The following is a 15046-nucleotide window of genomic DNA, read 5'->3' as shown; positions in this document are numbered from 1 at the left end:
ACCTACATTCGTCTTCACTAATAAACTTGCATAGTTAAGGTGAATTTTAGAAAATCACCATCACCACCACATTTATGGTTAATCTTAGTCACCATCTGCACGCAACATATATGAAGCAAGGGACGATCTCACACTGGTTTATGCGATGCATACACAATATAATTCTCCTCTACGAATCGTGTAATATCTGGCCGGTCGAATCGGGATTTCAAGGAGCAGTTTGGATACAAGTACCTGAACGTAGCTCTAATTTGATATATACTTAGATATCAAATTAAAGGCAAATTCTTTTGTTTGACATGAAGAGGGCCAAGCCCAGATTTCCGAAATATCGCGCAAGCCGCTTATTCCGATTACCACCGAAAAAAACATTTTACCGAACGAAATGTACCGGTATTTATTAAATTGCTCAAATTGAAATATTTTGGATCAATTTTGGTAAAATATATAAATTCATTTGTCAAATCTTGGGCGCTATTATGAACAGTAGTTTTGAAAACCGAATACATGTGCCTAGCGGAATTGTTTTTCAAGCGAGAACAAAACCCTTTGTTAGGTTGAGCTGTTAGTTTTTCGTCATTTTTTCACGATTATATGATGATTATATAGGATTTTTATTTTATTTTTTTCAAACAGAATCATGTCGTTATTGCACCTAGTTTCTCATTAAACTATGTACGTTTTTATTGGACATGTTTTTTTAAGAGATAAAATTTATCAGCATATATAGTTAGCTCTGCTTAAGATTTGATTTATAAAATTTACCCACACAATTCCCTTTCATAGTGTTAGTTAAGATCTCCATCAACTGTACTTCAAAGTGGGAAAAAAAGAACTATGTGGTTGCCCGTTTAGAAAAAGACACGGTTCAAAGACAACAAAAAAACGCCACCTTTAAATAAAAGGACATGACCTATGTCCGTTAAATAAAAGACACTAGCTATTTCCATTTACGAAAAGGATTATTTGAAAGGGAATAAAAACTACACACTAGCTAGATATAGGAAGAGAGCTATATACACATGCTAGCTAAAAAATTTAAAAAAATTACGCAGAGCTATAGAATTTAGTATACCCATCGATGTATATACATGATTATATACAAAATAACATAACGCTGCTGGATTTTCTAATTTGAGTAGCATGCATGTGAGGATGGTTGCATGGAGCTGCTCGAGGCATGTGCTCACATATTAGACTATTTCTATACCTTTATGGTGGCACAAAAGCAAGGTTTTATTTTCTCGACCAGTATTTTCGGTACCTCACCAGAAATGCACAAAATAATCAATATTCGGGAATGCAAAAAATGATAAATATGAATAGATTTGCAAAAAAATAGATATGCAAATTCGCACAAAGATTGATCAAGCGGGCGGAAGGTTAGTCCAGTTCGTGTCATCGAAACTCCATGCCTAATACTACAATAGGTTAGGGAGAAAAAGTAGCTCATATCATTAAATTTCCGCAAATATGTTTCAACTTATCAGTAGATAGGTTAAAGTTACACCTTTGAGAATATATCCATATCTAAACTATGTGTAATTTTGAATCAAGAAAATTAACCAAAGGAAGAAATATGGATACGACTAGATAGTTTTTATAAGTTTTGGCACAATAAAGATGATACCCTCGCATTGATTTGGACAACAGAAATAACAAAAATGCTTATCATGTTGTTTTCCTACCCGTCTATTAGGCCTTCACATACCTTAAAAAACTTTAATAATTGATTTGGTCAACAAAATAAACTGACACAGAGTTAGTGTTAATCATAAAATGTGTGTGACCATATAAGACCATATTAGTTGTAATCTAATAATATTTGTATCGATGGAGTCATACATATATTTTCAAGACATTATCTAGATGTCGCCCTCGCATTTGCGAGGGATGAAAGGCAAAATATCCAGCTAACTCGCAACTCATTGAGGAGATCTATAAGTACAACTGTATTGCCCACATCCAACTTCATCACACCGTATGGTGAGGCTTGAACATCATCTCTATCAAACAGGTCTTCTAGCAGCTATATTTTGTATCGTGAAGGGCTGTTGGCACCTGAGAACAGATGCCAAGTTGCCAGCCACCGACCGAAATCAACCAAATCAGAAACAGTCACGAGGCAAAGAGCCTTGGAGCCACGTCCTGCTGGTCGTTCGGGAGGGTATAGAGGCCGAATCATCAGCAATAGTGGAGAGATCAAAGCACAACTATACGCAGGATTTTGATGTTCCCTCAATCTTTTTATAACTAGATGATACCCCGTGCGTTGCTGCGAGAAATCACGTTAATACCTATTGCTAAAACCCTTATATTATTGCAAGGATTAACAAAAATATCCTATTTGATCTGAGAAATAACATAGAAATGAAAATGCAAAGTACATCTAATATCTAAAGGTACTACTGTCAGATTCTTTTTCTGCCGGGAACACCAATGTTTGAGATATGTTGTTTACTCTTGAGATGTGAATATACATATAAACTAAAGTGAGTATACAATGTTTTACAACGATCGTCGACGAAGTTGACATATATGGTCCACCGGTTGATTAGTTAATATCTTTCATTGCCCCATTTTCCGCCCCGCTCCTTGTGTAATTCCGTGATGTGCTTTTCTCAAGCATGGCTGATAAAAAAAAATACCTACGAAAACAAATTGATTGTGAATTAACTTTACCAATAGACTGTCAAATACACTACGGATTACCCTTTTCTTTTGGCTTATCTGTTCGTAGTCTGTTTCATATTTTGTAAGGTTAAATCGTGTTAGACCAGATTGTTAGACCAGGCTACCTATTGTTTTATGGACCGGACTGCCCAGTTACGTGACAAAGGCCATGTCAAATCAGAGTGCACTTTTACGTAACTTTAATTTTTTGTTAAATCTTAGCCACATATTTTAGATCTAACAATCATAATAATCTTAATGATGTGGCTTAACGTGGTGTCTCTATTAAAACATCCTTATTTTGCTTTTAGTATATAATAGATAATAGATTTTCGTATGTCAGGTAGCTTTTTTCCGTCTTTGATTGCAAAAATAATTTTTCTTCTATTGGTAAAAGGAAAGGCCAGAATACAGCTAGGCTCTGGATGCAATGCAATGTGAGTGTGTTTTCTACTGGTTCTAAATGTATGTACTGTACATGTTTCACTTCCTGAATTATCTTGAAAAATATTACTTTTATGACAATCGTGGAGTACTTTATTTGGCCAATATTCCCGAGTGCAATCACTGAGCACTATGATCATTTTGCACTCAATATTTTCATGCCAAAAGTGCAATGTATATTACTCCCCGATTGCAATCGGAGGGGGTAAGCCAAACAAATATATTACTTTAGGCACTTAATATTTTCATGTTACGTTGCCTAGAATAAATGCAAGCCAAACAAATGTATTATATATATTAAAATAGCGAAACTTATTATGCATTGGACTGGGTAATTTATTTCCGTTTCTATGCTTAATATAGAGGTGGCGGATTTTTCAATGACCGAGTAACAAGTTAGATACGAGAAGATGTGTTACTTATATTAGTATTAGGTAAGACTTTTGTTTCAATTTTTGTGTAGTGGGACATCTTTGAGAATTGAAATCTAAGTGAAAATAAAAACATCTAAAACGATGGTACAACCAAAATCTAGGTATATTTCAAACATTAGATGTTTTGTTTATTTTAATCCCGTTGCAACGCACGGGCACTTCTGCTAGTATTACTAATGTACTGATTTGTCTAAAGTGATCTAAGCTGGCGCGTTGAAAAATAGATCTAAGTGTGTCTGTGGTTGCCAGAGCTTAGGGTGTATTCGAAGGACGAGAGTAACATTATCTCAAAATTTGAACGTGATACCAATACGATTACGTATCAACAGGCTAGCGTTGAGTGTTCCCTAGGGATCAAAATGTGCAATCCCCTGCATGGAGAGGGCGACATGTGTCCTCCTCCAATGGTCAAAACGAGTGAAATCACATGCTGACCAAGCCCCAGATCTACCTGCAGTGATGAGGCTCCCCTAGAAGCACCTCCCCTAAGTACGCATAGCATCTACCCTCCCCTGGATGTATAACATTTCTCCTGTTGGAAGCACCTCGCTCGTAGCAGCACCGCCACCACATAGCAGCACCATCACCATCGCGAAAGAATATGCCATCGTTTTTTTGCTTGCAGATCTGGTGTCGGACGCATGCAGCTCTGATGATGGCCGTTTGCAGTACCGCCCGTTCCTTCTCAGCTCCGCCACCTGCCGTTGGTAGCATCGTCCTGAGCCAGAACAGTGGTGATGCATGGCCATGGCGGTGCGAAGCTAGCGCGACGGAGAAGCATATGAAGGAGAAAGAATGTTGTACAAATTACCAAACCTACCAATTATGCCTGCAAGGGATGTTATATCATATCAGACGTGAGAACAATATTGGATTAGTGAACAGAGAGTTTTATTCGATTGTGCAAAGATACACCAACACATTTACCCGAAAACATAGATACTGGACGACCACAACAACAACGGTGTGTTTTTGTTGGCGTCCAACATGGACAACATACGCGTGTGCATGTACAAGCACGACAACGGTTGTGCTCATATCATCTGAGCTTTTATTTTTCCAGGACGGAACGTCTCATATTATTACGAGCTTGAGAGATCGATCAGTGTTTCTTGCAGGGTGGCGGGCAGGGCACGAAGCCGGCGGCTTGTGCATCAGCGCACCTGTACTTCTTCACGGGGTGCTCCTGCACCACAACGCAGTTCCCGCACTTTGGATGGCACTTGTCCATGGTGTCGTCACAGACCAAAGCCCCCGAGAAGGAATTGCAGTTGTCGCAGCACTTCGGAACATACCCATCGGCTTCACATGAACACGCATTAATTGCAACCAAATTACATCAGTTAATCACTAGACTAATTCTAGGCACAATCGAACATTTTTCAGCAAAAGATAAAATCGCATCTTACCGTTCACCACTGCTACGATTCCCATGACTAGGATGGCCTGGAGAACAAGGACCACCACAAGCGTGTTGTTCTTCATTGTTGCTTTTGAACTTCACGTCCAAACCTCTCGCCTTGTCCCGGCTGCTTGTCGAGTGCTTTATGTGTTATAGTTGTTTCTGCCAATGCTACAAGCAACTCTATATGTAGATGTACATTTTGAAACCTGACAACTTGATGTGTCATCCATCAATTATTATTGCGGCGGGTAGGTGGAGGATGGATAAAACTTGTCTCTTGTTTGGGTCATGGCTAGCTTGGACTTGTTTCCTTTTTCATGAAAGACGGCTTGGACTCACATGGACAGCACATCGCCTAGCCTATTTTCTCATGATAGGAAAATACAATTTATCCCAACGAATCGGTATGTCAAGGTTGTATGTGCCGCCTACGGTATGAGTACATATTTTAAACTCTGCACCAGACGATACCGTCATGTCAAGTCAGCAGGCCTCTTGGCTTTTCTCCGGCTTGGAAGGCGGCTACAAGACTTGGAACGAGCCCACTTCTGACCTCGATCCATGCCAAGCATTTTTTCACAAACTTTGTCACATGCAAAGATTTTAACAAAGTGGAATCGGTGCCTTTTCTCCAGCATCAAAGTTAGGCTACATGTGTCTCTCCTCTTCATCCTTCACTTTGATATGGCGCAAGAAAATAGACCGTTCTCGGCGAGGGAGAGGGGCATGAGGGCTCGTTTAAAAAGGAAGGTTATTGTGGTTGCCTTTCTAAAATGGGCTAGGAAAAGCAAAATGCTCCCATAGAAAAATCTCAAGGAAGGGGATGCAAACACAAAGGCTTTTCACATAACGTGAACTCGGAGAGAAGGAAAAAAACAACATTCACCGCCTTAAGCATCAACCATGCGGAAAATGAAGAGATTATCCATGCCTAGTTTAGCTCGATCATTCTCCTTGGAGGTGCTAAAAGCCATGCCTTTAATTGTGACGAACTCCATTTTGAAGATCCAGATTTGCAAGAGCTTGGAGATCCTTTCACCGAAGAGGAGGCCTGAAATGCAGTAAATCAAATGCCAAGTGACAACCCCCCACCCACACACACACACGCGGTTTAGATGGTATTTTTTAAATAAATGTTGGGCTATTATCAAGTAATAAAAGGAGTGGTCGAGGAGGTCTCCGACTACAGGAAAATTAGACTCATCTAAGCGATCGCTAAAATAATCTCGAGGATGCTAGTTCATATGCTTGAACCTCTCATGAATGGCCTTGTTTCTGACACACAAAGCGTATTCATCAAGAAAAGAAGCATTCACAAGAACTTTCGTTACATCAAAAATCTTGCCAAAAGGATTCGCAGAGGGGAAATTCCGACGCTCCTATTCAAGCTTAACATCCGTAAAGTGTCTGACTACATTATATGGGACTTCATTCTTGAGCTCCTTCAACACTGTGGGTTCCCTAGGTGGTTTCGGAATTGGATTACCATCTTTCTATCCCCGACATCTTAACAAGTACTCTTAAATGGCATAGTCGGGCTTCCTACCATGCATGGGTGTGGGCTTCACCAAGGCGACCCCTATCACCTCTACTCTTTGTGATCACAATACATTTTCTTAATAAAATCTGTGAGTATGTAATGCGCTTAGGCCTTCTTCATCAGCTCCGTGGGAGGGGATCAATCTAAAGACATATCTTTATGCGGTTAACGCGCCAGTGTTTGTGGCTCCTATAAAGGAAAATATTCAAAACTTGGCCACTATTCTTGATTGATTTGGGTAGTCTCTGGCCTTTGCAAAAAATTCGAAGGAGCATTGTTTCTTCCAATTAGATGTGGGGAAATAAACCTGATGACATCCTAGAAGGAATTTGGGTGACTAGAACTTCATTCCCCTTGAAATATCTTGGGCTACCCCTTTTAGTTTGGCAACAAAAGATAGTGTAATTTCAACATCTAGAAGACTTATGTCTCGAAAATCTTGCTACATGGAATGGAAAATATGACACCAAGACCGGACACACCGCCCTTGTTAATTCGGTTATAACCTCGCATGACACATACTACTTGACGCTACTGGTGGATCCCCGGGAACATTAAAGTTCATTAATAAAATCGAGGGAGATTTTTTTGGGTTGGCTAATGATACCACTACTCGCTCAAAATACAAATTTAATTGGGAGACAGTATGCCGTCCAAAAAAATCTTGGTGGTCTAGGTGTGATACATGTATAGAAGTTTGCTGCGGTGATTTTCCTACAATTGCCATGCATGGCTCGAGTGGACGGACTCCACCAAAATTTGGTGGACTCCGGTAACCCTTGTTCCGAGGACATTTCCTATGCCACCACCGATATCACAGATGGAAATGGGCGGAAGACGCCTTTTGGAAGGCCCCTTGGCTTCGTTGCCGAAAGCCTAAAGATATTGCACCCCTCATCTATGCAATATCAAAGAGGAAATCTTGGAATTTTTTCCAATCCACGAGAGACAACAATCGTGTTGGAAAAGTGGTGTTGGGAGAAAAAAATTGTTGGCGCATTTCTCTTAATTTGTTGAGCTTTGGCTTAACCTTCAAGATGTGGAACTTGATCAAAATGTTGATGACGAGATATGTTGGAAGCTCCCAGCCAATCGGCAATATTCGTCCAAGTCCACTTAGGAAGTGAAATTCCTAGATTCTATCTCCTCAGACAAGTACAAGTCGGTGTGTGGCAAGCTTGGGCACCCCCTAATGCAAACACAAATTGCGTGGATCCTCACAAAAACTAGAGTTTGGATAGCGGACCAACTACGAAAGGGTGGTTGGCCTAATTGCGGGTTGTGTCCCTTTCGCAAGGAAGCACCGGAATCGGCTTGTCATCTTTTGGTAAATTGTAGGTTCACCAAACGCATTTGGCAAGGCATCAAATCATGGATCGGCATCCCTGATATCCATCCTAACCAATGGACGGGTCTCTCAATCAAGTGATGACAGATGGTTCATTTTCCAACGGCAAGGCCATTGCTTCCCCTCACATCGCTAGTCACATGGGAAATTTGGAATGAGCGCCAACACAAGTTTTCAACAACAAACATGTGCCTTAAATTGTTGTTTTAGAGAAAGTTAAGCAGGAATCCAATTTTAGCTGTCTGCGGGCGCAAAGTGTTTGGGTGAATTAATGATGGGAGACTAATTCCTTGTATTTCATTTTGGTCTGGACTATCATGTTAAAACACTTATTCTTAATTAATAGATTGGAGCAAGACTTTGCCCTAGTGTATCCTCTCACTGAGCATTTGCGTGCAACCGGTACACTTCACAACAAATATCAATGATAACGATTTACAAAATTATGAAGATAATTATGTACATTGCCACAATATACAATCAAGGTAGTCAGAGTCGGGATTCGGAGTCGGATCGATTTTCGTCAGGCATAATCGAGTCGTAGTATCGAATCGTAGAATCTGGGATCCTACCATACTTACTCAGAGAAGATATTTTTATCACACAGAAAGTTTGTGTAATAGTATAATGGATATAAATATTATAATATATTAAGTTTCTAACAATAATGTTCTATCAATAGATCATTTGAGATTTTGTAGGTAATTAAATGGTAGTAAAGCAAGTGAAAAGTGCTTGGGATGTTTAAGCAGTATCCTTGTATGGTTTTGCGAATGGGAAAAATAATAAGTTAGTAGAATCAGAAAAATTCATAAAAGGGATCGAGATTCTACATTATTATAAAGGATTCTATGATTCGGATTGGGACTCAACATGGATTCTACGCAATTGGGATTCATAGTGGGATTTGAATCGATACATCGTCAAATCGTAGGATTCCGGTAGTATGATTGGGATTCTGACTACCTTGTATACAATCATGTCGAAGTGTTATCACACCCAGAGAAACACACCTCGAGAAATAAGAAGGGCATATTATGTTGTGAATAATAGTTATTTTGAGCTAGACCATGAATTGAGCCCATTAGTAATGTCATAGCTCAATTTGCTATTTTCAAGTATCGAGCTATGAGTTAAATATGTAACTGAAATAATCTCAGCTCTTAGTGATGTTGATAAGTATGTTTGGTTGCTTTTTCCTATAATAGAGGTGTCACTACTCTTGTCGGCGCCTTGTGCATAACCTTGGTATTGCAAGTCAAAATTATGAGAGTACTTTCTCTGTCTCAAAATATATATCTTACTTTTGCCTAGATATAATTGTACCTCTAAGGTGTCTCAGTTTTATCTAAATATAGATGTACCTGTAGTTTTATCTTAATCTATAAATCTATAAACAGTATTAATGCTGTTACAATCCCTGGCTTGTGAGCGTTTTGACGGTGCGCACATCGCGTGTGGGCCATCTGGCTATCGCTGACAGGTGGGCTCACGATCAGTCTTTCTGCCCTCACGCGTTTGCCTTTCGCCCCTTCCTGTCTCTCCCCTCCCTCGCTCGCACGCCGCAGATTCTAACAAAAAAAAAAAAACCCAGCGGCGCTAGGGGCCTAGGGTTAGCGCAGCCACGCCACCGGGCTCCGCCGAAGTCGCCTGCCTCCTCGCCGCTGGCTTCAGCCTTCTCCATCCTCAGCTGATGCCGCCCGCCTCTTCTCCGGCTCCGTCCTCTATTGATGCCGCTCGCATCCTCTCCGGCTCCGTCCTCCGCTGATGCCACCGACCTCCTCTCCGGCTCTGTCCTTCTCTGACCATTCTCCCTCACTGTGTAGATGCTGGGGATGGTGTGCCGTGAGATCAGGAGAGGGCACGCCGTCCACGTCGACGATCTCGCCCTCAAGCTGGCCAGCGACGTCATCGGGCAGGCGGACTTCAGCCTCGAATTCTCCCTCTCAGCGCCATCGTGCAGTTATGATTCATGTGTTCTTTTCGTCTTCCCCATGCCGTTTTCATGGTTGTTGGTCGGGATATGCCCTTTCCTTTAATTCTGGTTGATTGCGTTGGTTTTCTGGTAGTATGAATTTTCTCTTTCAATTCGGTTAATTACGTGAGTTTAATTTTGGGTCTTCTGGCTACTCTTATACAGAATTTTCCTCGTGGATGCAGGTCTACCAATTCCTCTTTACTTCCAATAATTTGTTATGGGTGTCCAATTTCTCTAGAAAGTGAAGATTTAGTGGAGCAGATTTGCAATGGCACTTTCAATTAGATAAGATGGTTGCTGTCTTCGGGGGACTATGACGGACTCCTCTTGACAATCATGTGGTCCACAGGGTCATCAACACAGTACTATGCATTACAATAGAGCGGAGTGGAGGGGTTTTGTCCACTATGGCAGCTCGGCTGGTTCCTGCCCGTGGAACTGATGTGCTTTTTCGGTGCCTTTGTTGTGCTCTAGGCCGCTGTCAGCTTCGATGCGGCCGATGCGACGCCCGTGGTCATGGTTGGCTCCATCAAGTGCTTGGATTGCTCCCCCGACGACGCCAATGCTGAGGATGCCTTCAAAGGTACGTGCAATTGCTCCTTTACATCTAGGTGTAGCCATGTAAACTCTGGTCTTCTCACAAAACAACAATTTTTGTCTAATTTGATACATGATTTTCTTAAGTGGTAGTTTAATTAGTTCAAAAAACTCACTAGGAATTTTAATTCTCAAATCATTTAAACTGTAACTACATATCCTATAAGATCTAGATGTAGAGAAGTATTTATGCCCATAATAAAATAGTGTGGTTGGTAATTTATAAGACTCACCATAGAAACATGTAGGTAGAAAACACAACATCTATGATTGCGTCAGCATGCATAGCCACATCAAGGAGTGGGGGCCATGGGAGGATGAATTAGCATGAACCAACACACTGTTTCAGAAAAAGAGTACTGCCAATTCCTGCACTTCAGTTTCAGCCATCTAAATTCTGTAGGCACCAGAAACCGGAATGCAAGAAGAGACATGAAATTTGATGGCTTGCATCGACGGGAGACCATTGCTGCACTACATGTACTCTCATTGGATTATACTTCTGCCTGTCTTCTGCATTGAATGTTTGCTAATTTCATCTATGCGGATGTACTGAGCTTTGAGTTATTGGGTTTGATCTCCTTATTATCTTCTTGGAGTTTTTTTAGCTTTTGTCCATATGAAATAAAATGCTTTAGTCTTGCGTCAGCCATCTACTTGCTTAAATTAGAAAAAATAGGAGTGCAGTCTAAATGCTAAGAAAATGCATGTTATGCTATCAAGGATTCCGTCTTCTACAATTGCGTAATTTTAGATTCCGTCGTCTACAGAAAATCTTTACAATAGTCTGATAGAAAAGACTAACACAATTTGTTTTCACATGAGCATGGTGTAATGAACCAACCAAACCATTGGTACTTGCATAGAAAGTTATCTCATGTTCCACACGCTTAAACTCTCTTCACCTTGGTGACCTTCAGGCTGAGTGGTCAATCAACAACTCTTTAATTCCATTGATTAATTAAACCACAAAGTTCAGATCTATCTCTTCCTTTGGCATTCACAGCCTGTACAACGACTGCAAAATCACTCTCAAAATTAACTAGGCCATGACACTAGAAGCAGCAAGGTCGACGGCTTATTTCAGAGCACAAAGTTCAGCTTTAAGAGCACGAAGTTCAGCTTTCAGAGCACTCACAGTGAGATCAAGATATAGATATTGTCATCTCTTCTCGGCTTTTTCTTTCTTTCTCATATTAATTCCTCCAAATGGTCACTAGATATTGTCTTTTTTATTTATTTATGTTGTTTGATGAAATAAGATGCTAAAATATTTGTCCTGAACTTCATATGTGGAAATAAAGCACTTGGCCCATAGCAAGGTGTAATGTTGTTTGGACCACCGTTAATTTGTTACTGTTCTCACCAAAATGTCATGTTTTGTAGTTTCTTTGGAGGAGTCCTGTTTTAATTTGATACTGATGCACTTCTTAATATGACCAGAATGTCATGTTCTGTAGCTTCTTCAGAGGAGTCCTGTTTTTTTTTTCATTCCCCTTAGATATTGATGCAATTTTTATTTGTGATTGTTAAACAACTGAAAATTCTTGACTTATTGTCCATTTGTTCTCTTACAGTTGCAAATAACTTAAAAAGAGAGTTGCCTTCAACCTTTTGCAGGCTCACAAATATGGCAGATTATATTCATTCATGTTTTTTTGTGAGAATTTTTTTCATTCATGTTTGATTAGCAAATTTCTTGCTTCAGTGGCATGTCATGAAGAACTAGATAATGTACTCTTATCATTGATTGATTATTATTGCTATATTATATATGTGTCTTCTGAATTACATAGAGGTGAAAGAGAGAATGCATAATGATTGATGCTCCTTTCCTTTGTATCGATATTTCCTATATGTACTATCATCTTTCACTGCGGGTATGCTATTCTGAGTGCCATTAGGAGTAACAAAGATTATTATAGTATTAGAGCAGTCAGGAGGATTGTGACACTTACGCTCATTCAAAGTTTAAGTGTGGTAAAAAAATGTTGTAATTTCTTCTATTTTTCGGTAGGATATTTCACATCAACATGGATAATAACAACAGTTGTTCATCTAACTTTCTCGAATAAATTTATGCTTGGAGCAGGTAGGAGGCGATGCATCTGAAGTCGTGTGTGTACATCGTGTCTTGGTGTGATGGAGGAGGCGTTGGTGCTCTGCAGATTTTGTTTCAGGTTGGTTGTACCTCCTCTAATACGTCTAGGCGTTGGTTATACCTCCTCTAATAAATAGATCTGCTCTCATCTTTCTTTAAGGCTGTAGGTTTCAGTATGCATACTGCCACTTGAGAAGAACTGCTTCCGAGTGTAGTCAGAAGATTAGGATTGAAAGTAAATCTCATGCCGTTTGGTTGTATGGGGCTGGTATGTCGAGATTGATTAGTGTCCGTCAACTCTCATCACGATCGATACACAGGCAAGCAATCTGTTGTCATCTCTTTTCTGCAGTAGAAATACATCCACGGTCTGTTTGATGATTGTTTACTTGCATCAGGTGCTGGGTCTGCCACTATATCATTTTGGTGGCTTTTCTTTGAAGATCAATCAGGTGAACTAGGAGCCCCTCCGGATTTCGTAAAAGGGTTACCCTTCGTAAAATGGCTGGTGACAGAACAGGCAGCGTATTACTTACCTCTATATGATTGTAACAAATGATTTGATATACCATCTGGGATGTGAGCTCCCTTTCTTCGCCTTGGAATCACTAAACGGGACGATGACTGCCGCCGTGCCAGCCTTCTTAGTTGTAATCAAAGAAGATAATTATTTCTCACAAAGCACAAAGTGTATAAGGTTTCACTACCAATGGTGTTGTTCCATGTGGTCTACAGCTCTGCAATGTGAATGATGGGTATCATATTTATATTTTACACACTGGCGAGTCCCTTTTCTGTATAAGCCAAATTACATGATGCTAATCGTTCTAGAGTCTACTATTTTTACAATGTTATTATGTCAGTTATGAACTAAAACCTGGTCCTTCAAAACTTAAAAAAGGTTTAGATGTTGAATTCAATATGCTAAATCGCTTGTTCTATGTAGTATTCGCAAGCTATTGCTGGTTGCTTTTTTGCAGAGAACTTTAGTAGTCTTTCTTTCCACCTTCACCAGTGGTGTATTCTGTCATGTTCTCCTTTTTTTCAAATGAGATGCCAAATAGATCATATTTGCATGGTTAATTCTTCAGTGGTCGTGATAATGGTTTTACATTACAAAAGATGGTCAGGTAGTTAGAAAGTTTGCTACACGTTTGATGATTTGTTTTAATAATAATAACGCAGAGACTTCCTTCAAACTTTTTGCTGACATTTAATTTGCAAGACTTACAACTTGATTGTAATTTTCAGGACTACTACAGTTCAGTAGTACACAATCATTCTTATTGCTGGATGATTTATTAGAACTGGGTGCAGAAACCTTTGTGTGTGTGGGGCGGGGTGGGAGTTGAAGCCTTGAGATGTTTATCGTTGAATGAGGCATCTGATAGGAATGGTAAACTTACAAACGGAGTGTTTTGTCTTCGTCAAAATTAAGTTCTTTGTCTCCATGCCTTTTATGGAAAAAATTCCCACCAGCAATATAAATCTCATGCTATCATAATTTATTTCTATTGTTTTTCAATGCGTGTTTATAAAGAATTAATAGCCAAATCAAATTATGTACCAAAAATAATCCATATTCCTCTAAAAGGAGAAAACATCATCTATTTGTTTTGCAAGTGAAAGAATACCACTAAATGGACATAGTTTTTTTGCAAATAATTGAACTCAAAGCTCAATACTAGCATCCCCAAATTACGGTGTTGTACAACGCATGGACACCTTACTATCTTGCTAAAATGTTTACTCATCTTTTCTTAAAAGACCATGAGAATGTAATTTCTTAACCTCTATTAATTAAATATGATTGTAAGTTCAAAATAACATGTTTGCTGAATGCTATGTGGTTAGCAATAGGTGTGGCCATCTTTGGCCGTGATGGATGCGAGAGACTTGAGGTACATTCACCAAGTCATCTCTTGAGAACAATGGGCTCTAGGCACTAGAGCATAGATTAGGTTTACTCTTTCTTTACCAATGAGGATGAGGCTGTTACCATAGCTGACTTTTTTTTTTTTGCGAAAGGGATGATATATTAATTCTCCGAACTTACAGAAAGGTCCAGAAACAAAGGAAAAATTACAAGGAAGGCCTCTGGATCCCGACGATGACGATGAGCCGGAGCTGACGATGGCGCGCCGCTGCTGAAGCTTCCCAAACATTGGATCGCCGGAGCCCACCACACCGCAGACGGGAAGTCACCGAGCACCGCCTCCGAAGAGACTACTGCCGGGAACGTCGGCGCCGCCGCGAAGAACCTCTGTATCATCCTCTTATTGAACTGCATCCAGATCCACCGCATACCTAGATCTGGCCGTGGTGCAGGGAAAGTCGCACGCAGGTCGGTGAAGCCCCAGAGAACTCCATCGCCGGAGGGGATCTGCGCGGACAACGGACGAACCAACAGCACCTCCGCCTCCGAAGAGACCGCCGGCCGGACACCTGCCAAGCCCTACCATGAATACACGCCGTGAGACGGGCTTCCCCACCCTCCCGCCGCCGGAGCAGCCGACGGAGGGGAGG

The 15046-nt window shown here is 40.4% G+C and overlaps 1 protein-coding gene and 1 long non-coding RNA gene across 5 annotated transcripts; one reads left to right on the top strand and one right to left on the bottom strand.

Moving 5' to 3' along the window:
• Positions 1-4653: 4653 nt before the first annotated feature.
• Positions 4654-5036, bottom strand: LOC124689333. The gene is made up of 2 exons (XM_047222881.1): positions 4961-5036; positions 4654-4853 (listed from the first exon to the last, which is right to left on the bottom strand). Exons 1-2 carry the CDS (start codon positions 5034-5036, stop codon positions 4654-4656), a joined length of 276 nt encoding a protein of 91 aa, XP_047078837.1.
• Positions 5037-9441: 4405 nt separating this feature from the next.
• Positions 9442-13328, top strand: LOC124691417. 4 transcript variants are annotated; one of them, XR_006998940.1, is made up of 5 exons: positions 9442-9909; positions 10005-10405; positions 10823-12599; positions 12681-12755; positions 12919-13328. It is a non-coding gene; the product is annotated as an uncharacterized LOC124691417 (long non-coding RNA). The 4 variants fall into 4 exon arrangements; XR_006998943.1 differs by lacking the exon at positions 12919-13328 and having other exon boundaries at positions 10823-10899; positions 12512-12599; positions 12681-12836; XR_006998942.1 differs by lacking the exon at positions 12919-13328 and having other exon boundaries at positions 9442-9806; positions 12681-12836.
• Positions 13329-15046: the final 1718 nt, after the last annotated feature.

The sequence above is a fragment of the Lolium rigidum genome, chromosome 2 (assembly GCF_022539505.1).
Source record: "Lolium rigidum isolate FL_2022 chromosome 2, APGP_CSIRO_Lrig_0.1, whole genome shotgun sequence".
Classification (NCBI taxonomy): domain Eukaryota; kingdom Viridiplantae; phylum Streptophyta; class Magnoliopsida; order Poales; family Poaceae; genus Lolium; species Lolium rigidum.
Note: the sequence above shows the minus strand (reverse complement) of the source record. Positions and strands in the feature narration are given on the sequence as shown.